Genomic DNA, 25,090 nt, shown 5'->3' with positions numbered 1-25,090 from the left:
TGTGGCCTCAACTGAGGCTAGATTGGAAGAATATTTTCTCCCAAGTTGACTCATATGATTCAGGATGCCATTTGGACTCAGAGCCTGGGTTCCTATGTGTCTTTCAGCCTGGACACTGCCTCAGTTCTCTGCCATGTGAGCCTCTATATAATGGCAGCTCAAAACACTACTTGATTTTTGGTTAAAGAAAGATAAAGAAAAAAGGGATAAAGAAAAAGGTAAAGGGAAAGAGGAGAGAAATGGTACATGAGAGGAAGTAACTAGGAAGTGAAAGACTATTTGAAATTGAAACTTAGACATGACTTTCCATCACATTGGCTGTATCCTATTGGTCAGAAACCAGTCGCTAGCCACTTAGGAGTTACAAAACAATATACCACAAGTCAGCATGGGGAGCCATTGTGAAGGCTGCCCCCTCATAGATTGAAATGAGACAACTGAGTCTCATTCTAAATACAACAGGAAACAACTGGTTTTACTACCATTCTACCCCATCATGGGACCCGTATTAAAATAAGGCCAAGAGGAAGAGTGACTGTTCCATTACTACACTGATGTCTCTTTTGAATAGTACTCCATGCCACATCCCGCCCCTTTTTTAAATTCTTCCATACTTGATTTTGGGCCTCAGATACACTGGATAACAGCCCACACATATTAAATTTTTTTTTAAGTTTATTTATTTTTGAGACAGAGAGAGACAGAGCATGAACGGGGGAGGGTCAGAGAGAGAGGGAGACACAGAATCGGAAGCAGGCTCCAGGCTCTGAGCCATCAGCCCAGAGCCCGACGCGGGGCTCGAACCCACAGACCGCGAGATTGTGACCTGAGCCGAAGTCGGACGCTTAACCGACTGAGCCACCCAGGTGCCCCAGCCCACACATATTATAAATATTATCCATTTACACCCGATGAGGCTCCTAGGAAGTATATTCTAGCCTGATCCCAACATGCACATTAGGAAACTATGGAATACTTGAGAGACACATTGAGTTAGGACATATAACTGGTAAAACAAAGAAAAAAAGCTGAATTCAGTTCTGTATCCTCAAAATTAGAACCCTACTTGCATTTCCAGGGAGTTGTGGCTATGGCATTTTTGACTCATTGTTTACAGTTAAGGAGATGACATTGGAGGAGAAAGATAAGCAGTCAACTATCAATAAGGGGTTCTAGATAGGTCTCATTTAAAGAAGGGCCCCAGGTACTGGAATCTTGAAAAAGTGACTTCACTTCCTTGGTGATAGGCTTCAACAGAACTTAGAACTCTGGTAACCAGGTGCCCACATTCTAGAGATGGCCTGCTTTCCAGCTCACTTGCCCAGAGTCACTCTAGAGAACAAAATGTTCTGTTGCTGTATCCCCATTTTCAGGATATGTGGGCTTAAGAAAGCCCAGAGTGAGAAACCTTTATGTCACTGTAGACATCAGCTCAGCCCTCATCTCCGAAGCTGTTGGTCATTTGGCAGGAGGCGCTCACAGGTAACACAAGGTAGCTCAGGGCAGCCCACTGGAGAGCATGCCACAACTCTGATCCTGCCCAGAGCAGGCCTACACCTCTTGCCCCTCATTGTGTGTGTCTGTGTGTGTGTGTGTGAGAGAGAGAGAGAGAGAGATCAGGGGAGGGGACAGAGGACGAGGGCTATGCCCTTCATGAGCAGAAGCAAGATGTCAGGTGTTGAAAGCCTAGCACATCTCTCATGTTCATACCCCAGGTCTTGGCAGGCAGGAGAAGATAATTGCTGGGGACCAAGTTCAACTACCTATATGTTAATTACGAGCCCTAGAGTTTCTTCTGGTTTCCTCCTTGCTGGATGTCTTTACAGCTTCCCCTCTTAGCCTGTACTGTAGAGAACACAATTTCTAATGGGGATGTCCCCTTGTGGCAATGTCCAGGGAGGACCCTAAGGTCTCTTGGCCCGACTACGGGGCACTGTACTTGCAGAGCTTCACCCAAGATATCTTTGAGGAGCTGGTCCATGGCTTCAACTACTGCAGCGCCCTAGATAAGTGTCAGGTGCAGAAGGATACCAAGAATCAGCGCTGCTCTGAGGTAAGAATGGGAAGAGGGTTTTTCACACCCTGCACATAAATATGCACAGGCCTGCACATAAATATGGGGCCAAACCTGAGGCCCTCACATTGTATTTCCACATGAGCGTCCCACAGGCCCAACCACAAAATAATCTGAATATCCAAACCTCTGCCACCAGCTATGTGGTAAGGTAGGAGGATACTCTTTACATATATTGGAATGGTAGAGAATGCATGTATTGTGTATGTATTTTATTTTTTATATTTTGATAGAGAACATATTTAATGTTTTTAATTAATCATTTTTATTTATTTATTTATTTTTTACTTTTCATGAGGCCATGAGTATCTTTGCATTTTACTGCTGTTTTATTATTTTACCTACTTGCCCCAGATATCCTGGGTAGCACTCAGCTCCACTGTCCTTGCAGAACTTCTCCAAGCCCTTACATATCATCACACAAAACAGGGTGATTTAACACAAAATTAAGGGTGGGATGAAGCCATTCTATATGTTTCTGTAATGTCTTGTCTCTCAGAACACATTAAATTATTGTAGGCCCACCAAGTCATGAGCTGTGTTCTTATATGTCTTCATAATATTCCATAAAGGAGGTTGTGTGCCACTGTTTCAGCCTTTCAAGTCTGTTGGAACTTGACAGGATTCAATTCTGTTTTCATGTCAACAGTGATGCAGGGAAAATCTTAAGTGTCCTAAAAGAATGTTTTAGGTTGCTAGATCTGCCATAACATGGAAGCACTAATTGGGTGGAAGGACTTTGATGCCTCCTGGCTGAGATACCTGCCTCTGTCTTTTAAGAGTTTCACCCAGGAAATCTTTGATGAGCTGCTCTAAGGATTAAATTCCATCTCCCTTGACAAGCAGCAGGTGCATCAGTCCAGCAACAACATCAAGTGCTGGTATAGGGTGAGAACAGGTCCAGATTCATGTCCTTTCTCGGGACCCAGAGATGATCAGGGTAAGCCTGGAACCCAGACTACAATTGACTGGCTCCCTGGGGCCTGCTGAAGAAGGTGGTTTCCCCCAGAAACTTTCTCCCTATCAGGAACAGACCAAGCCTCATTAGCTTAGAGGAAATGCAGCCCATGCTTTTGACAATTCTCAGGACTAACCTATATGATCTTGAGCAGCATTCGAAATTCTAACCCTCTGTTTTCTCATATCTACAGTAGGGATGTTTACTGATGATTCACTGGCATAATGCTCTTAATATAGGCTATTAAAAGAAGTGCTATTGTTGCTCAGCTAAGAGAATGCTTGGAAGTTACCAATGGTTTATCATTTCCCCCATAAAACCAATTGCAATTTTAAGCCTAGAACCTTATTCTGTGTGGGCACCCGAGTCCCTTCTCTTTCACAAGTTCCCAAAGGGATGGGGGTCTTTGGTCTGAGAACCAGACCCTGATCTTCCTGGTAGTTCATGGCATTGAAGCTGACTACATGCCCCTCCTTGTCTACCCGGTGTTAAAAGGAATCAACCCTGTCCCTGGATGAGGCCTGTACAATGCTGAAGCTCAAGGAAGGCACAATGGAAAATTTTTTACAGTCCCTGCTACAATCACCTTTCCAGGATAGAAACATCTCAACCATCACAACCATTTTCTGCATATACCAGGTGTTCCCCATGGCCCAATTAGTCCTGGGACAGCAGTTCAAAAGGTGAGTGCTTGCCTCATACACAGCACAGGGGGGAGCCTCCCATTTACTACTTGTGTATCTTGGGAATGTCACTGCACCTCTATGAGCTTCACTTTCCTCTTCTGGAAGTGCGGTGGTAAGAGGATGAACCTCACAGTGTCAACTGTAGTAAACTATGGGAGAAAACATGGCATGGGCTTATCTGGTGCCTGACTCTGTAGAAAGGGCTGCTGGACATGCTGAGTATCTTTAGGTTTAATAGTTCTCTCTCTCTCCAGTGAAGAAGCTCTCAACCTCAACCCTCGCAGGCCTGTGGCACTTCTGAATTTAGAAAAGGACATGGAAAGCAGAAGTTGTCCTGTTTGCAAAGGACTTCTGAGATTCTATCTAGCTGGGCTTGGTATTTTTCCTTTATATGGCCAGACTAGGGCTTGCTGGGGGACAGGCAGAGGCACCCATGGCCCACACAGTTATCTGAAAAGTACTGGTTGGGTTAATTCAATCAACAATATATGTTAATCACCTAGTAATGCAGGCACTTTTCTAGTCACTAAGATAATTCAGTGAATAAAGTAGACACAATGCCTTGGTGTCAATTCTAGTCAGAGAGTAGGCAATCACTCTACACTCATGTCCTTGGTTCATTATATGTGACATTTTCATGGCGTCCTCTGGGTATGAAAGGATTGTCCCTTATTTGACCATTATGACAGACTACAAGACCAAGTAAACATGAGTGGGTCTTCAGGTTCAGTAGGAGGGCCTCCTGCATCCACAGAGCAGCATAAGAGACTATAGGGGTTGTGGCTGGAGGAGGACTTTCAGAACCATGGAACTCACAGATCTCTTGATTTCCATAGGAGGGCTTATGTTTGGGGGCTTCCTGTGAAGAAGCAAATGAGTCAAAGAGAGCTGTGGGTGGGGCCCCAAAACTTCTGGGAAGCAGAGCACAGTCTGGGTTCAGTTGGTGCCTAAGAGACCCATCCCTTTGACTGTTCTATCTGGCTCTGCCTGCTTCTCTCCATATCTACCTCTGCTTACCACAGCAACTAGGGCCAAGAACAGAAGGTGTAGTGAGAAGACTGCTCATAAATCGGCCTCAAACGTAAGCCCTATTACTGGTCTTTACTGAGGATGGCATTGACTATGCCCAAGGCCGTGGTGAGAAGAGTATCAGTGAAAAAACCAGACTCACACAGGTTTTCTGGATGACTAGGCCTTCCACTGCAAAGGCGGGGTTGGAAGTGGGCTGGGCCATCCTCTGGGATCCATAGAGAAATAATGATGCTGTGGGAGTACAGTGTGGAATAAAAGGCCAGGCCTCTGATGCTTCTCCACACATGACTCTACCCAGCACCCTCTCTCCCATCTTGAGTACATGGCCTGACCAGAAATTTCAGGATACCTGGCAGTCTCTGAATTTTACCAGTTTCAAAGTAAAGACAGCCTATGTGGATATGAAGCTGCATGACTGGGACCTGAAGAACCACACCGCCCTTATCCTGGTGCATCAGGAAACTCTGGAGCCCACTGAGGCAGAGTCAGATGGTAAAGGGGATTAAAATCTGGGAAGACTAACTGGGGTGGGGTTCATGGGCTGAATATTGTTTTGAAAGCAATGGTACCTGTCCTGTTTTTGGGAAGGCACCTGGAAAGTCAGTTATGTGGATGAACCTTTCTCTTTATCCTGATCCAGTGCCAGCCCCAGGGCTCCTTCCAGTTGCAGAGCCAGAAAAGGGGTCTACTATGGAACTAGAGACAGCGCCAGTTATGTTTCAACCATCACCTCAAGCGTCAGAGCCAGCATCACCTCCATCAGCTGTTCCAGAACTGGAACAAGTGTTAACATCTTCTTCAGCATATGTGCCAGGTCCACAGCTACAATCAGCTCAATCATCAGCTTTACTTAGAATTTTAACTCCAGCTCTAAAAATAGAGACAGAGCCAACTCCAGCGCCAGAGCCTTCCTGCCACGGGCATGTGACCCCAAAGAACCAGCTGAATGAGGAGAAGCCCGGCCTCATGGACTTCCCTCCCAAGCTGGTGGCAGAGCAGCTAACGTACATAGATGCGGTAAGAAGCTGGGCTCTCAGGGCAGGACAGGGCAGGGCACTTTCTACATTTTTGCCGTCAGCTAACCCAGACCTGCCTTTCCCTGATGTGGACTACTATAGTCCGGGTCCAAATTTCAGCTCGACCACTTATCAACCATGTTACCCTGCCAAGGTCCTTAAATCAAGCTTTCACTGTCCAGCTGCAAACTGTAGAGATAGGCACTGATAAGAATTGATGCAGAGTTACTGTGTAGATTAAATGAGCTAGAACAGCTAGAAAAATGGGTAGGCCCTGGTCCTTCAGGTGGAGGAAGACAGCTCACTGGGTGCAGTCAAGTCCATGGGTCACCCACCCATCTTCCTTGGAGTCTTAACACCCTGTGCACTTATTAGGCATCTGACATGTACATAACTACAAGGGGAAACAGAGAAACCTATGGTTGTAACTGTCATGGGGGAATGTGCATCGAAAGGAGAGTAGGACCAAAGGGAAAAACAGGTGGAGTGGAAAATGCCCCCTTGTGAGGAGTCACATTGAACTGTCATCTAGAGGCTGGGGTTAGCAAGGATGACCAGGGTACAAATTCTCTCCTTCCTTCCCTGCCAGTATTCACTCCTGGGTCTTCCTGTACTTGACTCCCTCAGTGAAAATAGAATGGAATGAAATCCAGGGATTCCAATCAGGCTCAGGCCACATTCTCAGCTTCAGGAACTAAAGCTCTGACCTGGTAACCTCCTACCTAGGACATTAATCCTGAATGTGAAATGGCTGGCTGAACACCCCTACCCTCCCCACCCCATTCTCTAGGAGCTGTTCAAGAAGGTGCTGCCTCATCAGTGCCTGGGCTCCATCTGGTCCAAGCGGAATAAGCCTGGTAATGAGCACCTGGCACCCACAGTCTGTGCTACCGTCACCCAATTTAACAGTGTGGTCAACTGTGTCATCACCACCTGCCTTGGAAACCCAAGAATGATAGCCCAGGACAGGGCCATGGTGGTGGAGCACTGGATAAAGGTGGCCAAGGTATTTTATGGGAGGCCAAGATGAGTCACTCTTCTGAGCCTTGGAAACTGATATTTCCCTTATCAATTCTCAGGGTTGGAGTCCCTAGTCTAAGCCCTAGGGTCTGCACAGTCCCTAGGCTCTTCCCTCCAGGGACATGCTGACCTTTACTTGCATGTCCCAATGGTGGAACGCTCAGTTCCTACCTGGCTCCTTCCTTGGAATGAGCTAAAATCTTCCCTCTCCCCAGCAGTGTTACTCTTGGGGTCTTATATGTGCCCTTCTGCAGGCACCTGGATATCTGTCATCTTGGAGGGAAAATTTAAACTGAGGGAGACTGATACTTTAGAGCAAATAGGACTCCTGCTACCCACATGACCACTCATTCTCTTCCTTCCCCAGGCCTGTCAAATCATGCGGAACTACTCTTCACTGCATGCCATCCTCTCTGCTCTGCAGAGTGCCTCAATTTACCGTCTGAAGAAGACATGGGAGAAAGTTTCCAGGTGAGTATGCCTCTCTCCATAGAAGGATCAGGGTGGATGAGGGATTTCCCATATGCACATCTTTTCCCCCTCAGTAACTGGGACCCTCCTGGGAGGCAGCAAACCCTGGCAATAGAACCTGGGCTGGTGTACAGGTCTATAACCCACCCTGGAGAATAGTCCACCCTGACTCCAGCTACAGAAATATTTTTTCTTAAATATCACGCACTGAGTTGACCCAAATTAAATATTATCAAGTGCTTACTTTACAGCAACAAAACTCTCTGCCCAATTGAAACCACAACTGACTGAAACAGAGTTGCTCAATTAATATGGAAATGGTGGCACTGGATGACTCACATGAGAGCTCCCTCCATGTCCTACAAACACCTTAGTTCTCAGAGGAATCCAGAGAAAACCCTAATACTGGCAGTTTGACTTTTTGGAGTACTCAAATAAGAGGAACTTACATTCAAGCCACATTATTCCTATAATTTTTTCTGCCATTTTTTCCTCTATTCAGGAAGAGCTTTCAAAAATTTAAAAAGCTGTGCACTGAAGATAACCCACAGAGAAGGGAACTGTTCCTGAAGGTATCATGGGAGGAGGAGGTTTGGGAAGAGAGAGGGTGGGGCCTGAGGGAACAGGGTCCTGAGTGGATGAAGAAAGACTGCTGTGTAGGGGAATGACCTGAAGCATTCCTTGGGGAGGTGAAGCCTTTGGTATGAATATGGTTACAGTTTGGGGTGAAGATTCCATTGGGGGTGGAGCAAGAAGGTGCTGTTCAACCAGATGCTATAGACACCCTGTCTCTCCATATTAACAGCTAGTCCAGATGGGGACCTGTATACAGCTTGAGAGCCCAGAGGACAGCCCTCTGCTCAGTAGTGGGGTTGGGATGGGTGGAGGGAAACAATAATGATAGTAATAGGACACTGAGTCCTCAGAAGACCATGTGATGTAGGTGGTGTTCTCACTTTTCTCAATGAGAAAAGAAGCTCAGGAAGGCCAGGCTGCAAGTTCAAGGTCACACATGGAGTGAATGTTGGAGCTGAGATTGTGCTAGAATCACTCACAGCATGCTTAAGGATAATGTAGCATTGGTACCAGCTGACTTGGGTCAGATGTCCAGGGTCTCAAGTCAAAGATGGTGGGGGGGGGAGTGGACTGAGGATATTATGGTCTCAATGAACTTGTCCTTGACCCTGCAGGAGCGGCCATCTAAATGGGCCACCCTGATGATGAGCCTCCAGAGAGCCCAGAAAAGGCTGCAGAAGGTGAGTGTTCCTGGGGAATAGAGCCTCCAGAGTGAGAGGAGAAGGGCTCCTCTCTGACAGCTGGAGGCCTCCAGATCAAGACAGGTGGACCTTTCTACTCCAGCTCCTCCTCTTGTTGCCACAGCTTCCAAAACTCTTATTTTAAAGTGACTGGGAGGAGGGTCTATCCAGCTGGATGCAGAATGGATTTGTGGGTGGAGAGGGGCCTAGGACTACATACAATTTGATTTTCTAAAAGCAAGTCCTGGTGGTGATTAGAAGTCTGATGTCCTTGGAGGGTGAGGGTAAGGGGGAATTGAGAGGCGGCTGCTAGGGATCCTAGGCTGCTCCATGTGAGAACCTGGGGTGGACCAGGAGGCTGAAGCATTTTCAAGGGAGGGTCCCTGTGTGCACCTGAGAGCAGGGACTCATCCCACCCCTACTCTAATGACACAGGGTGTTGTCCCCTTCCTTGGCACTTTCCTCACTGACATGGTGATGCTGGACACTGCAATGGAGGACTATCTGAAGGTGAGTGAACCTCTAGATTGTGTAGGAGGGCCCAGAATCCTGAGGTTTGGGAGTGGAGAACCCCTGTAATGAGTCCTGAGACCTCAGTACTTGGCAAACCTCCCCTCATGAGAGCTTCACAGCTACCCCTGTGAGCTAGAGTTTCTCATCTCAGTGATGAGTGAAGGGAGTTTGCACTTATGACACTGGTCCTGGTGCCCAAGACTGTCTGAATGCAAAGCTGCATGAAGTTTGTCTGAGTTGACCTCAGCCTCTCCCTCTCAGGCTGCTTATGGGGGGAGAGCAAAGTCAGGCACCTCCACATCGGCAAGCACTTACATAGCCTAACAGCCCCCTCCCCCCAGAGGTTTCAGCCTCCCCTTCTGTCATCAGAGAGGGTTGTGCTATAAGGTGCTTGACTGTCCACCCCATGTCCTCCTTTCTCTGGACCCCAGAGCCTGGCTTATATCCCAGTCCTGTTATCTGTGTATGGACAGTCTAGTGTGTCCTGGCAAGAGAACAACATGAGAAAGGATGTGTATAAGGAACAAGCAATAACAAGGGGCTCTTTCTGATGGACTTTGGCTATTTGCTTTCTAGGGCGATGAGATCAACCATAAGAAAAAAACTAAGGTGAGCATTTGTGGCACTTCCTATTAGGGAAGTGTAGGGGAGTGGATACCAGAGATGCCCCTGGGAAGAATATTTCTTGGCTGCATCCCCTCCATCACACATTTACTGGAATAGTTTGATAATGAAAAAGTGTAAGACCCATCCATCTGGTAAGTGAAGTCAGGGGAGTGGCATCAGGGATAACTTCCTGCAGGAGGAGGGGCTATTTATACTCACCTCTGCGAACAGGTTGAGACTGGATGAATTTTCAGGGAAGGAAGGCTGCCACATGTGCAAAGACCTAGGACTGGTCCCCTATCCCACTGCTCAACCCACCCAGGCTCTGTGTGCATCCTGTTCTTCTCTTGGCCTAGGAATACAAAGTAATGAAAGAGATCATGCTCCTCCAGGTGGCTGCAGATAACTACACTCTAGAACCGAAGGAGCAGTTTAGAGCCTGGTTCCAGACTGTGGAGCGACTCAGTGAGGATGAGAGGTGAGGCCCATCAGGAGCTGGGCAAAGGCGTGGACTCTTTCTGGTGGCCACTCTAGGGATCCTGCATCCATGGCTCCCTGGGCAGCCTCAAGCCTTGTTTCCTGGTGATCACTGGAACACCAGATTCCAGCTACTGGGAAAACACTGGGAGAGACACCTGAATTGTAGCTCCTGGTCGACTCACAGGTGTCATTCTCTCTTTAGCTACATCCTGTCCTGCCAGCTGGAGCCCCAATCCTAACTGACCAGTGGAACTCAAGAACAAGAAGAATTGGCCACAATCAAGCTCAGGACTGAGTGAATGTCCAGTGATAGTGCAACCTTTCCTCAGCAGCTTGGACACTTGCTGTGATGAATCCCATCTCCTTGACACTTTTTCCTCCCATCTATTTACCTACTTGGAGTGGCAATATTTATCTTAAATAGTAAAAGCTAGATTTGAATATTATTATATTAAAGCCTTCTTTATTTTATAGCCCAGGAGTTTGGTTTGGTTCTATTACTTCCTACAGCAACTTAAATGATGTACAGACTCTCATATTCTTTCTTGAACTAAGAAATCTTACAGAGTCATCAGCTATTGTATGTGGGAGGAAGGAGAAGAGCCAGCCCTCCTCCCAAATTCCTCTTAGAGAACAGGTTAATTTCAGTATAATGAATTTGGGTAAAAAAGAAGAGACAGCCCCTCAGAATTACTGAGATTTAGAGGTTGAAGTTACTTTCACAGGAATGGCAGCAACCATTGAAATTAGATGTCCTTAAGTGTAACAATTACCAGGACTACTACCTGCCCCAGGACAGTGGCTGCTTTCTACACTTTAAAGGAAAAGGTTTGTTTCCTGCTTCTTTTATTGAGGTGTTGTTTTTTCTTTTGGAGTTTTTTTTTTACCAAATATTTGAAACTTTAAGTTTTCTAGTTCAAACTCTGGAATTGCATTAGCCAAAAACATGTAAAGAGGTCAAACCCTACATGTGGAAAGGATAAGGACAGGAGAAGGTAATTTGCAAGTTGACTAAGGGCAGGCAGGACTTTCCATTTTCATTCTTCCTCTAGGGGCTCCATGTTAACACTTTACCTAGATTTAAATCCTCCAGGGATCCCTTTCAATGACCTCTGAATCCCCTCCTCTGCTTGTTTTGTATTTGGGGGAAAGATGTGTGATGTACTTTTATGGCCACAGCTGCTGAACATGGTCCCATAAACATCTATGCTAAGAGCTAGGATGTCTAGCATTCCTGCATTTCCTTATGCAGCTTTTTTTTTACATTAGTTAACATACAGTGTAGTCTTGGTTTCAGGAGTAAAACCCAGTGAATCATCTCTTACATTTGATACCCAGTGCTCATCCTGAAAAGTGCCTGCCTTAATGCCCATCACTGATTTAACTCACCTTCAAACCTACTGTCACCCTTAACCCTCAGTTTGTTCTTTGTATTTAAGAGTCTCTTATGGTTTGCCTACCTCTCTGTTTTTATCTTATTTTTCCTTCCCTTCCCCTATGTTCATCTGTTAAGTTTCTCAAATTCCACATATGAGTGAAATCATATAATATCTGTCTTTCTCTGACTGACTTATTTTGCTTAACATAATACCCTCCATTTCCATCTATATTGTTGCAAATGACAATACTTCATTCTTTTTTATTGCCAAGTAGAATTCTATTGTGTGTGTCTGTATGTGTGTGTGTCCCACATCTTTTTGTTTTAATGTTTATTTTTGAGAGACAGAGTGTGAGTGGGGGAAGGGCAGAGAGAGAGGGAGACACAGAACATGAAGCAGACCCCAGGCTCTGAATTGTCAGGACAGAGCCCGATGTGGAGCTCCAACTTACAAACCGTGAGATCATGATCTGAGCCAAAAGTGGGAGTTTAACCAACTGAGCCACCCAGGCGCCCATTTTACATTAGTACATCTTCTTAATCCATTCATCAGTTGATGAGTTCATGGACATTTGGATTTTTTCCATAATTTGAATATTGTTCACGGCTCTGCTATAAACATCAGGGTGCCTGTGCCCTTTCAAATCAGCACTCCTGTATCCTTTGGATAACTTCCTAATAGTGAAATTGCTGAGTTGGAGGGTAGTTCTATTTTTAATTTTTTAAAGAATCTTCATACTGTTTTACAGAGTGACTGCACCAGTTTTCATTACCACCAACAGTGCAATAGGGTTCCCCATTCTCCACATCTTTGCCAAATCTGTTGTTTCCTGAGTTGTCAATTTTTGCCATTATGACACGTGTGAGGTTGTATCTCATTGTGGTTTTGATTTGTATTTCCCTGATGAGGAATGATGTTGAGCATCTATTCATGTGTCTGTTTGCCATCTGGATGCCTTTTGGAAAAGTGTCTATTCATGTTTTCTGCCCATTTCTTCACCGGATTATTTGTTTTTTGGGTGTTGTGTTTGGTAGGTGTTTTATAGATTTTGGATACTAATCATTTATCTTATATGTCATTTGAAAATATCTTCTCCCATCCCTCAATTGCCTTTTAGTTTTATTGATTATTTACTTTGCTGTGCAGAAGCTTTCTATCTTGCTTGATGAGGTCCCAATAGTTACTTTTTGTTTTGTTTCTCTTGCCTTTGGAGACATGTCAAGTAAGAAGTTGCTGCAACTGAAGTCAAAGAGGTTGCTGCCTGTTTTCTCCTGTACAATTGTGATGGTTTAATGTCTCACATGCACTTTGAATTTATTTTTGTGTAAATTGGAAGTGGTTCGGGTTCATTCTTCTGCATTTTGATGTCCAGTTCTCCCAGCACCACTTTATAAAGATATCGTCTTTTTTCCATTGGATGCTCTTTCCTGCTTTGTTGCAAATTAGTTGGCCATATAATGTGGGTCCATTTATGGGTTCTCTATTCTATTCTATTGATCTATGTGCCTGTTTTTGGGTCAGTATGATACTGTCTTATGATTACAGCTTTGTAATACAAGTTAAAGTCCAGGATTTTGATGCCTCCAGCTTTTGTTTTTGTTTTTGTTTTTTTTTTTAATTTTTTTTTTCAACGTTTTTTATTTATTTTTGGGACAGAGAGAGACAGAGCATGAACGGGGGAGGGGCAGAGAGAGAGGGAGACACAGAATCGGAAACAGGCTCCAGGCTCTGAGCCATCAGCCCAGAGCCTGACGCGGGGCTCGAACTCACGGACCGCGAGATCGTGACCTGGCTGAAGTCGGACGCTTAACCGACTGCGCCACCCAGGCGCCCCTGTTTTCTTTTTTAACATTACTTCAGCTATTCAGGGGGCATTTGTGGTTCCACACAAATTTTAGGATTTTTCTAGCTTGTGAGGATTGCTGATGCTATTTTGATAGGGATTGTGTTGAATGTGTAAATTGTTTTGGGTAGTTGTGACATTTTAACAATATTTGTTCTTACAATCCATGAGCATGGAATTTTTTTTTTCATTTCTTCTGTCTTCAATTTCTTACATAAGCCTTCTATAGTTTTCAGCATACAGATCTTTTACCTCTTCCATTATGTTGATTCCTAGATATCTTGTGGTTTTTTTGAAATTGTAAATGGGATTGATTCCTTAATATACCTTTGGGCTATTGTTTCATTATTGGTATATACAAATGTAACCCATTTCTGTACATTGATTTCATACACTGTGTCTTTGCTGAATTCATGTACCAGCTCTAACAGGTTTTGTGTGTGTGTGTGTGTGTGGCATATTTTGGGTCATCCATGTACAGTATCATATCATCCATGAAGAGTGAAAGTTTGACTTATTCTTTGTCAGTTGGATGCCTTTTATTTCATTATGTTGCCTGATTGCTTAGGCTAGAACTTCCAACACTATGTTGAACAACAATAATGAGAGTGGACATCTCTGTCATGTTCCTGATCTCAGGGGGAAAGCTCTCAGTTTTTCCCCATTGACGATGATATTAGTTGTGGGCCTTTCATATATGGCCTTTACTATCTTGAGGTGTATTCCTTCTATCCCTACTTTGCAGATTTTTATGAATGAAGAATGCCATATTTTGTCAAGTGCTTTTTCTGCATCTATTGTCAGGATCATATGACTTATCCTTCCTTCTATTAGTGTGGTGTATCACGTTGATTGATTTGCAAATATTGAACCAGCCCTGCAGCCCAATGAATCCTACTTGATCATGGTGAATAATTCATTTAATATACTGTTGAAATCAACTTTCTAGTATCTTGTTGATAATTTTTGCATCCAGGTTCATCATGGATATTGGGCTATAATTTCCCCTTTTTAGTGGGGTCTTTGTTTTTGGAATCAAGGTAATGCTAGCTTTATAGAATGCATTTGGAAGCTTTCATTCCATTTCTATTTTTTGGAACAGTTTGAAAACAATAGGATTAATTTTTTAAATGCCTGGGAGAATTCCCCTGGGAATCCATTTGGCCCAGGATTCTTATTTGTTTGGAGATTTTTGATAACTGATTCAACATCTTCATTGGTTATGGGTCTGTTCAAATGTTCTTTTCTTCCCATTTGGGTTTTTGTAGTATGTGGTTGTCTAGGAATTTTTCCATTTCCTCCAAATTGTCAGTTTGCTGGCATATAATTTTTCATGGTATTGTCTAATAATTGTTTGCATTTCTGTGGTGTTAGTTGTGATCTCTCCTCTTTCATTCATGATTTTATCTATTGGGGTTTTTTTTGTTTTTTTTTTTTTATCCTGGCTAGGGATTTATCAATTTTGTTTCTTCTTTAAAAAAACCACAACAGATCTTAGTTTCATTGATCTGTTCTACTGTTTTTTTTTTATTCTATACTGTTTATTTCTGCTCTAATCTTTACTATTTCCCCTTATCTGCTGGTGTTGGGTTCTATTTGCTGCTGTTTTTCTAGCTCCTTTATGTGTAAGGTTAGGTTGTATATTTGGGACCTTTCTTCCTTCTTGAGATAGGCCTGAATTGCAATGTATTTTCCTTTTAGGACTACCTTTGCTGCATCCCAAAGGATTTGGACTGTCCTGTTTTCGTTTTCATTTGCTTACATTTTTAAAAATATCTTCTTTAATTTCCTGGTTGATCCATTCATTCTTTAGTAGGATGTTCTTTAACTTCCATGTATTTTCGGTTTTCCAAATTTTTTCTTGTGTTTGGTTTCAAGTTTCATAGTGTTGTGATCTGAAAATATGCATGGTATTATCTCAATCTTTTTGTACCTGTTGAGGGCTGTTTTGTGACTCAGTATGTGATCTATTTTGGAGAATGTTCCACGTACAATCAAGAATAATGTGTGTTCTGCTACTTTAGGATGTAAAGTTCTGAGTATATCTTTTAAGTCCATCTTGTCCAACGTGTCATTTTTTCCTTATTGATTTTCTGCCTAGATGATCTGTCCATTGTTGTAACTGGAGTACTGAAGTCACAATAACAGTCTTATTATCAATAAGTTTGCTTATGTCTGTGATTGAATTATATATTTGGGTGCTCCACTTTGGAGGCATAAATATTTACAACTGTTAGCTCTTTGTGATGGATAGACCCCTTAATTATAATATGATGCCTTCATTAATGTCTTGTTACAAGCTTTGTCTTAAAATCTAGTTTGTCTGATATAAGTATGGGTACTCCAGCTTTCTTTTGATGTCTGTTACCATGATATATGTTCTCTATCCTCTCACTTTCAATCTGCACCTGTCCTCTGATCTGAAATAAGTCTTTGGGCCAACATGGCAGAGAAGTAGGGGGATCCATACTTCCCACCTCTCTCAAACAAAGAGGTGCTGAAGCCAAAGGACTTTGAACTCCAGAGTCTGGTATGAAGAGACTGAATCTACCAAGAAGAAAATGGGAAAACCGGAGAAAAGATAGGTGGGTGATTGCAAACTGTGGGAAATAAAAAAAGTCCATGTGAGTATGGAAGGTAGGGACCCCCTTCTGCGGAGAGACAAAGGGAAGAGAAAGAGTAGCTAGGGAAGTGTAGGACCATATCTGGGCAGGAGAAAGACCTCAGACTTAGACTGAGAGGGATCCTATCTCTAACTGCAGGGCTTTCTTCAGACTGGGGCCGGCTCCCTGTTCTTGCACCTGGGGAGTAGGGGAGCCAGCCCTGGGTGTGGTGGTAGGTCAGGGTGCATGCAGTCCACAGTGGGAGAAAGTGGTCATCTCCCTAGAGGGCTGTGTGATAGTACAAAGCCTGTGTCTGCCACCCCTGGGCTCAGTGGCTTGGCCTAAGGTGCAGTACACAGTGGGACAAAGCATCCCCCTCCCTGGAGTGCTGTGGGAAAAGACAAAGCCCGCCTGCTGCCTGCATCTGCCACCCGCAGGTCTCAGCAGCGAGGTTGGCAGTGCAGTCTGCAGTAGGAGAAGGCAGTCCTCCCTGAAGTGTGCCAGCACAGACAAAGACAGCCGGGACCACATATCGGGCCACACTAAGAGGTGCTTCCCCAGTGCCAGAGTGTACAGAGTGGGACTTTGAATCCTAGCCAAGCACAGAGTCAGGGGAGTTGGCAGAGTGAGAAGGACCATCCCGTCTGCACCCACGGCACAGAGAGAATGACACAGTCCACTGGGTCTAACTCCGTGAAGAAGACACTGGGGGATCGCCATTCCCCCTCCACCACCACCACCAAGGTGGGGCCTCAGGGATCATTCCCAGGGCCCATAGTGCAGGTGGGTCCAGACTACAAGGGATGACACCCCTTCACACTGGGTAACTGAGTATCTAATGGAGCTGGACAGACACTGTGGACAGCTCCCCCAGACCAGTGCTGCAGCACTGCCTGGATTAACTCTAGGTCACCTCTGGATATATAGATATATTCTACCCCCATCTCTCCTCCTTATCTCTTCCCTCCTCTAGGCTGATTAGTCTTGTTTATGGTTTGTCTAAATGGATATATTTAATACATGTTCTTGATACGTGTTCTACACCTCCTTCTTTACATTCCTTCCTCTCTCTCTGGAATAATCAAGCCATATAGTTTCTCTGTCTAGGTAACTTTATTTTGGTTTTTCTTCCCTGCATCCTTCTTTATTTTCCTTTCTCTCCCTCTAGATTAAGCCTTTTAGTTTCTCTGACTAGTCAATGTTTATGTTTTCTTCATCCCTGCTCCTGTCATTTCTCTTTGTCTGTGCTCTCCCATCAGGACTGCCTCCACCATGTTCTTTACTTGCAGTTGGTGTTTGTGGGATTTTTGTTTTAGTTTTCAGTTTTTTAGCTTTCTTTGTTTCTCTTATTTGTTTGCTTGCGTGTTTTTGTCTCCTGTTTGTCTATCTGTTTTCCTTTACAGGGCTACTCCAAGTAACAAATCAAAGCGCACCGGGTGGAGGGTGAAAATACCACTAGAGTAGGGAAATAAAATAACCAACATCACAACAGAGAGCAAGTAAAAATCTCCAAAAAAAAAAAAAAAAAACACCTCCTGAAGGGCCAGGCACTGGACAGTGTGTGACCTTCCATTCAATATTGCAGTGCTCACAGGTGCAGAGAAGACACAAGCTTTTAAAATGCATAAGGAACAGCAACAACAACAACAAAAAACTAGCCAAAATGACAAAACGAAAGAATTATCCTCAAAAGAAACTCCAGGAAGTAGCGACAGCTAACGAATTGATCAAAACCAATTTAAGCAATATAACTGAATATGAATTTAGAATAATACTCATAAAATTAATAGCTGGGCTTGAAGAAAGAATACAGGGCAGCAGAGAATCTATTGCTACAGAGATCAAGAGAATAAGAAACAGGCATGAGGAGTTAAAAAATGCTGTAAATAAGGTGCAAAATAAAACGGAGGTGACCACAGCTCAGATTGAAGAGACAGAGGAGAGAATAGGTGAATTAGAAGATAAAATTATGAAAAAAGAGGAAGCTGAGAAAAAGAGATAAAAAAAAAATCCAGGAGTACGAGGGGAGAATTAGAAAACTAAGTGATGCAATCAAAGAGAACAATATCGGTATCATAGGAATTCCACAAGAAGAGAGAGAGAAAGGGGCTGAAGGTGTACTTGAACAAATCATAGCTGAGAGCTTCCCTGATCAGGGGAAGGAAAAAGGCAGTGAAATCCAAGAGGAACAGAGACCTCCCTTCAGACGTAACATGAATCGATCTTCTACAAGACATATCATAATGAAACTGGCAAAATACAAAGATAAAGAGAATTCTGAAAGCAGCTAGGGATAAATGGGTCCTAACATACAAAGATAGACACATAACTGTAGTAGCAGACCTATCTACTGACACTTGGCAGGCCAGAAAGGAATGGCAGGAAATCTTCAATGTGATGAACAGAAAAATTATGCAGCCAAGAATCCTTTATCCAGCAATCCTTTATCCTAGTCTGGCATTCAGAATAGAAGGAGAGATGAAGGTTTTCCCAAACAAACAAAAACTGCATGAATTCATCACCACTAAACCAGCCCTACAAAAGATCCTAAGGGAGATTCTGTGAGTGAAATGTTGCAAGGACCACAAAGTACCAGAGACATCACTACAAGCATGAAACCCTACAGATATCACAATGATTCTAAACCCATATCTTTCTCTTTTTTTAAAATAATTATCATTGATTTGTATTTTTTTAATATGAAATTTATTGTCAAATTGGTTTCCATACAACACCTAGTGGTTATCCCAACAGGTGCCCTCCTCAATACCCATCCATATCTTTCAATAATAACACTGAATGTAAATGGACTAAATGCTCGAATCAAAAGATATAGGGTATGAGAATAGATGAAAAACTAGACCCATCTATATGCTGTCTACAAGAGACTCATTTTAGACCTGAGGACAGCTTCAGATTGAAATTGAAGGGATGGAGAACTATCTATCATGCTACTGGAAGTCAAAAGATAGCTGGAGTAGCCATACTTATAGCAGACAAACTAGACTTTAAATTAAAGGCTGTAAGAAGAGATGAAGAAGGATATTTCATAAAAATTATAGGTTCTATCCATCAGGAAGTGCTAACAATTATAAATGTCTATGCACTGAATTTGGTAGCATGCAAATGTATAAAACAATCACAAACATAAGCAACCTTATTGATAAGAATGTGGTAATTGCAGGGGACTTTAATAATCCACTTAACGTAATGGATATATCATCTAGACAGAGAATCAGTCAAGAAACAATGGCCCTGAATGATACATTGGACCAGATGGACTTGACAGATATATTTAGATCTCAGCATCCCAAAGCAACACAACATACTTTCTTCTTGAGTGCACATGGAATATTCTCCAAGATAGATCATATACTGGGTCACAAAACAGCCCTTAATAAATATAAAAGAATTGAGAACATATCAAACACACTTTCAGATAATAATGCTATAAAAGTTGAAATCAACCACAGGAAAAAGTCTGGAAAACCTCCAAAAGCATGGAGTTGAAAGAACATCTTACTAAAGAATGAATGGTAAACCAAGTAATTACAGAAGGAATTTAAAAATATATGAAAACAAAAGAAAATGAAAATACAACAATCCAAATGCTTTGGGATGCAGCAAAGGCAGTCCTGAGGAAAACACATTGCAATCCAAGCCTATCTCAAGAAACAAGAAAAATCCCAACAAGAAAAATATAAAATCTAACAGCACACCTAAAGGAAATAGAAGCAGAACATCAAATATATCACAAAACCCAACAGAAGAAGAGAAATAATAAAGATCAGGGCAGAAATAAACAATACACAATAAAAAAAAAAAAACACAGTAGAGCAGATCAAGGAAAGAGTTGGTTTTTTGAAAAAAAAATTAAACAAAATTAAAAAACCTCTAGCCAGGCTTCTCAAAAAGAAAAGAGAGATGAACCAAATAGATAAAATCATGAATGAAAATGGAATGATTACAACCAGTCCCTCAGAAATACAAGCAATTGTCAGGGAATACTATGAAAAATTATATGTCAACAAACTGGACAACTTGGAAGTAATGGACAAATTCCTAAACACCCACACACTACCAAAACTCAAACAGGCAGAAATAGAAAACTTGAACAGACCCATAACCAGTGAAGAAATTGAATCAGTTATCAAAAATCTCCCAACAAATGAGTCCAGGACCAGATGGCTTCTTTGGGGAATCCTACCAGACATTTGAAGGCAGAGATAATACCTAGCCTTCTCAAGCTGTTCCAAAAAATAGAAAGGGAAGGAAAACTTCCAGACTCATTCTATGAAGCCAGCATTACTTTGATTCCCAAACCAGACGGAGACCCAGCAAAAAAAGAGAGCAGCAGACCAATATCCCTGATGAATATGGATGCAAGAATTCTCAATAAGATACTAGCAAATCGAACGCAAGAGCACATATAAAAGAATCATTCACCACGATCAAGTGGGATTCATTCCTGGACTGCAGGGCTAGTTCAACATTCACAAATCAATCAATGTGATACATCACATTAATACAAGAAAAGATAAGAACCAATGATCCTGTCAATAGATGCAGAAAAAGCATTTGACAAAATACAGCATCCTTTCTTGATTAAAACCCTCAAGAAAGTCGGGATAGGAGGAACATACTTCCACATCATAAAAACCATTTATAAAAAGCCCACAGCTAATATCCTCAATGGGGAAACACTGAGAGTATTCCCTCTGAGATCAGGAACATGCCAGGGATATTCACTCTCACCACTGTTGTTTAACATAGTGTTGGAAATCCTAGCATCAGCAATCAGACAACAAAAGGAAATCAAAGGCAACAAAATTGGCAAATTTGAAGTCAAACTTTCACTTTTTGCAGACTTTCACTTTTCATAAGTGGCTTTTATGATGTTTAGGTATGTTTCTTCGATACCGACTTTCTCGATGGTTTTTATTAAGAAAGGATGCTGAATTTTGTCAAATGCTTTTTCTGCATCTATTGACAGGATCATATGGTTCTTATCTTTTCTTGTATTAATGTGATGTATCACATTGATTGATTTGTGAATGTTGAACTAGCCCTGCAGCCCAGGAATGAATCCCACTTGGTCGTGGTGAATAATTCTTTTTATGTGCTCTTGCGTTCGATTTGCTAGTATCTTATTGAGAATTCTTGCATCCATATTCGTCAAGGATATTGGCCTGCTGTTCTCTTTTTTTGCTGGGTCTCCATCTGGTTTGGGAATCAAAGTAATGCTGGCTTCATAGAATGAGTCTGGAAGTTTTCCTTCCCTTTCTATTTTTTGGAACAGCTTGAAAAGGATAGGTATTATCTCTGTTTTAAATGTCTTGGTAGAATTCCCCAGGGAAGCCATCTGGTCCTGGACTCTTATTTGTTGGGAGATTTTTGATAATTGATTCAATTTCTTCACTGGTTATGGGTCTGTTCAAAATTTCTATCTCTTCCTGTTTGAGTTTTGGAAGCGTGTGGGTGTTTAGGAATTTGTCCATTTCTTCCAGGTTGTCCAGTTTGTTGGCATATAATTTTTCATAGTATTCCCTGACAATTGCTTGTATTTCTGAGGAACTGGTTGTAATCATTCCATTTTCATTCATGATTTTATCTATTTCAGTCATCTCCCTTTTCTTTTTGAGAAGCCTGGCTAGAGGTTCATCAATTTTGTTTATTTTTTCAAAAAACCAACGCTTGGTTTCATTGATCTGTTCTACTGTTTTTTGGATTCTGTATTATTTCTGCCCTGATCTTTATTATTTCTCTTCTTCTGCTAGGTTTGATGTGTCTTTGCTCCTCTGCTTGTATTTCCTTTAGGTATGCTATTAGATTGTGTATTCCAGATTTTTCTTGTTTCTTGAGATAGGCCTGGATTGCAATGTATTTTCCTCTCAGGACTGCCTTTGCTGCATCCCAAAGCATTTGGATTGTTGTATTTTTATTTTCATTGGTTCCCATATATTTTTTAATTTCTTCTCTAATTGCCTGGTTGACCCATTAATTCTTTAGTAGGGTGTTCCTTAACCTCCATGCTTTTGGAGGTTTTCCAGACTTTTTCCTGTGGTTGATTTCAAGCTTCATAGCATTATGGTCTGAAAGTATGCATGGTATGATCTCAATTCTTTTATACTTATGAAGGGCTATTTTGTGACCCAGTATGTGATCTATCTTGGAGAATGTTCCATGTGCACTCAAGAAAAAAGTATATTCTGTTGCTTTGGGATGCAGAGTTCTAAATATATCTGTCAAGTCCATCTGATCCAATGTATCATTCAGGGCCCTTGTTTCTTTATTGATCCTGTGTCTAGATGATCTATCCATTGTTGTAAGTGGAGTATTAAAGTCCCCTGCAATTACCACATTCTTATCAATAAGGTTGCTTATGTTTGTGATTGTTTTATAGATTTGTGGGCTCCCATATTCGACACATAGACATTTATAATTGCTAGCTCTTCCTGATGGATAGACCCTGTAATTATTATAAAATATCCTTCTTCATCTCTTGTTACAGCCTTTAATTTAAAGTCTAGTTTGTCTGATATAAGTATGGCTACTCCAGCTTTCTTTTGGCTTCCAGTAGCATGATAGATGGTTCTCCATCCCCTCACTTTCTATCTGAAGGTGTCCTCAGATCTAAAATGAGTCTCTTGTAGACAGCAAATAGATGGGTCTTTTTTTTTTTTAATCTATTCTGATACCCTATGTCTTTTGGTTGGCGCATTTAGTCCATTTACATTCAGTGTTATTATAGAAAGATATGGGTTTAGAGTCATTGTGATGTCTGTAGGTTTCATGCTTGTAGTGATGTCTCTGGTACTTTGTGGTCCTTGCAACATTTCACTCACAGAATCTCCCTTAGGATCTCTTGTAGGGCTGGTTTAGTGGTGATGAATTCCTGCAGTTTTTGTTTGGGAAAACCTTTATTTCTCCTTGTATTCTGAATGACAGACTTGCTGGATAAAGGATTGTTGGCTGCATAATTTTTCTGTTCATCACATTGAGGATTTCCTGCCATTCCTTTCTGCCCTGCCAAGTGTCAGTAGAAAAGTCTGCTACTACAGTTATGTGTCTACCTTTGTAAGTTAAAGCCTGTTTATCCCTAGCTGCTTTCAGAATTTTCTCTTTGTCCTTGTAATTTGCCAGTTTCACTATGATATGCCATGCAGAAGATCAATTCAAGTTACTTCCGAAGGGAGTTCTCTGTTCCTCTTGGATTTCACTGCCTTTTTCCTTCCCCTGATCAGGGAAGCTCTCAGCTATGATTTGTTCAAGTACACCTTCAGCCCCTTTCTCTCTCTCTTCTTGTGGAATTCCTATGATACCGATATTGTTCTCTTTGATTGCATCACTTAGTTTTCTAATTCTCCCCTCGTACTCCTGGATTTTTTTATCTCTTTTTCTCAGCTTCCTCTTTTTTCATAATTTTATCTTCTAATTCACCTATTCTCTCCTCTGTCTCTTCAATCTGAGCTGTGGTCACCTCCGTTTTATTTTGCACCTTATTTACAGCATTTTTTAACTCCTCATGCCTGTTTCTTATTCTCTTGATCTCTGTAGCAATAGATTCTCTGCTGCCCTGTATTCTTTCTTCAAGCCCAGCTATTAATTTTATGAGTATTATTCTAAATTCATATTCAGTTATATTGCTTAAATCGGTTTTGATCAATTCGTTAGCTGTCGCTACTTCCTGGAGTTTCTTTCGAGGAGGATTCTTCCATTTCATCATTTTGGATAGTCCCTGGAGTGCCACAGAACTGCAGGGTACTTCCCCTGTGCTGTCTGGAGTAACTTGTGTTGGTGGGTGGGGCGCAGTCAGACCTGATGTTTGCCCCTAGCCCACTGCTGGGGCCACAGTCAGACTGGTGTGTACCTTATCTTCCCCTCTCCCAGGATAGGACTCACTGTGGCGTGGTGTGGCCCCTGTCTGGGCTACTTGCACACTGCCAGGCTTGTGGTGTAGCCTGGATGCGATCTGGTGTATTACCTGGGGTGGATCTGCAAGGTGCACAGGGGCGGGAGGGGCAGGCTCAGCTCGCTTTGCTGATGGTGGTCCCCTGCAGGAGGGGCCCTGTAGCACTGGGAGGGAGGCAGGCCCATCGGAGGGATGGATCCACAGAAGCACAACATTGGGTGTTTGTGCGGTGGAAGCAATTTTGGTGATGGGAACTGGTTCCCTTTGGGATTTTGACTGGGCGATGGGAGAGGGAGATGCTGCTGGCCAGCGCCTTTGTTCTCCCTCCAAGCTGACCTCTGTCTTCTGGGGCTCAACACCTCTCCCTCCCGGTGTCCACTCTCCCTCCCACTCTCCGAGCAGAGCTGTTGACTTATAACATTCCAGATAAGTCCTGCTGGCTGTCAGAACTCATGCAGTCCTGCCCCTCTGCTTTTGCAAGTCAGTCTTGGGGGCTCTGCCTTGCCGGGCCAGCTGCCCCTCCATCACCCCACCTCCTTCCCACCAATCCATGTAGTGCACGCCACCTCTCCACCCTTCCTACCCTCTTCCGTAGACCTCTTGTCTATGCTTGGCTCCAGAGAGTCCATTCTGCTAGCCTTCTGGAAGTTTTCTGGGTTATTTATTTAGGCAGATGTGGGTGGAATCTAAGTGATCAACCGGACGTGGTGAGCCCAGCATCCTCCTATGCTGCCATCTTAAAGCCCACACAGAAATCTTGACAATTAGGTGTATATACATAGTTGGAATACATGCATATACTTGCTTGCACAGTCTATTAAACACATTTAGTTCACACATGTAAGATTTTAATACCATTCTCTAATACAAGGAGCCAGGGTTCTTTGAAGAACTTGTTGACACTAGGACTGAGACAGTAAATAAAAAGCCAGGATGATCTTGAAGTATCAGGAAATAAGGCAGAACCAAGGGGAAAAAAATCCACAGAGATGCAAATATGTCAAAGGAAAATAAGAGTCAATGGATAATGTTTTCAATAGTCAAAGCAGGAAAGAACTGAGCAACCAAATACAGGAGTGTTGGACTATAACCAAAAGATTGAAATAACTATCCAGATATTTACACTGGTAAAAAGTAAATTATTAATTTTTTTATGAATGGGGTTAAATACCCCTCTCCTATGCAGAAGAATTCCAAATAATTGATGTCAACACTCAGCTACCCATCAAGGAAATGGAGCT

At 42.6% G+C, this 25,090-nt stretch overlaps 2 protein-coding genes across 2 annotated transcripts; both read left to right on the top strand.

Moving 5' to 3' along the window:
• Nucleotides 1–1,794: 1,794 nt before the first annotated feature.
• LOC109261645 (ral guanine nucleotide dissociation stimulator-like) lies at nucleotides 1,795–8,534 on the top strand. Its single transcript, XM_053906494.1, has 8 exons — nucleotides 1,795–2,053; nucleotides 3,528–3,715; nucleotides 5,049–5,242; nucleotides 5,391–5,767; nucleotides 6,557–6,772; nucleotides 7,154–7,257; nucleotides 7,760–7,829; nucleotides 8,448–8,534. Exons 1-8 carry the CDS (start codon nucleotides 1,889–1,891, stop codon nucleotides 8,532–8,534), a joined length of 1,401 nt encoding a protein of 466 aa, XP_053762469.1. The 5' UTR covers nucleotides 1,795–1,888.
• Nucleotides 8,535–8,952: 418 nt separating this feature from the next.
• On the top strand, nucleotides 8,953–10,970 carry RGL4 (ral guanine nucleotide dissociation stimulator like 4). The gene is made up of 4 exons (XM_053906496.1): nucleotides 8,953–9,023; nucleotides 9,603–9,635; nucleotides 9,989–10,110; nucleotides 10,315–10,970. Exons 1-4 carry the CDS (start codon nucleotides 8,985–8,987, stop codon nucleotides 10,349–10,351), a joined length of 231 nt encoding a protein of 76 aa, XP_053762471.1. The 5' UTR covers nucleotides 8,953–8,984; the 3' UTR covers nucleotides 10,352–10,970.
• The last annotated feature ends 14,120 nt before the right edge of the window (nucleotides 10,971–25,090 follow it).

Source organism: Panthera pardus, unplaced genomic scaffold, assembly GCF_024362965.1.
Source record: "Panthera pardus isolate Hobbes unplaced genomic scaffold, ASM2436296v1 HiC_scaffold_187, whole genome shotgun sequence".
Classification (NCBI taxonomy): domain Eukaryota; kingdom Metazoa; phylum Chordata; class Mammalia; order Carnivora; family Felidae; genus Panthera; species Panthera pardus.
The sequence above is the reverse complement of the archived record's forward strand: the minus strand, read 5'-3'. Positions and strand labels throughout refer to the sequence as shown.

Excerpts from the sequence above, each read along its gene's own strand:
- LOC109261645 (XM_053906494.1), top strand. The coding sequence starts at position 1,889 with ATGTCCAGGGAGGACCCTAAGGTCTCTTGGCCCGACTACGGGGCACTG. Across the intron at positions 3,716-5,048 it reads CTGGGACAGCAGTTCAAAAG|CACCCTCTCTCCCATCTTGA; the intron begins GTGAGTGCTTGC and ends GACTCTACCCAG. Across the intron at positions 7,258-7,759 it reads ACATGGGAGAAAGTTTCCAG|GAAGAGCTTTCAAAAATTTA; the intron begins GTGAGTATGCCT and ends TCCTCTATTCAG.
- RGL4 (XM_053906496.1), top strand. The coding sequence starts at position 8,985 with ATGGTGATGCTGGACACTGCAATGGAGGACTATCTGAAG. Across the intron at positions 9,636-9,988 it reads ACCATAAGAAAAAAACTAAG|GAATACAAAGTAATGAAAGA; the intron begins GTGAGCATTTGT and ends CTCTTGGCCTAG. Across the intron at positions 10,111-10,314 it reads CGACTCAGTGAGGATGAGAG|CTACATCCTGTCCTGCCAGC; the intron begins GTGAGGCCCATC and ends TTCTCTCTTTAG.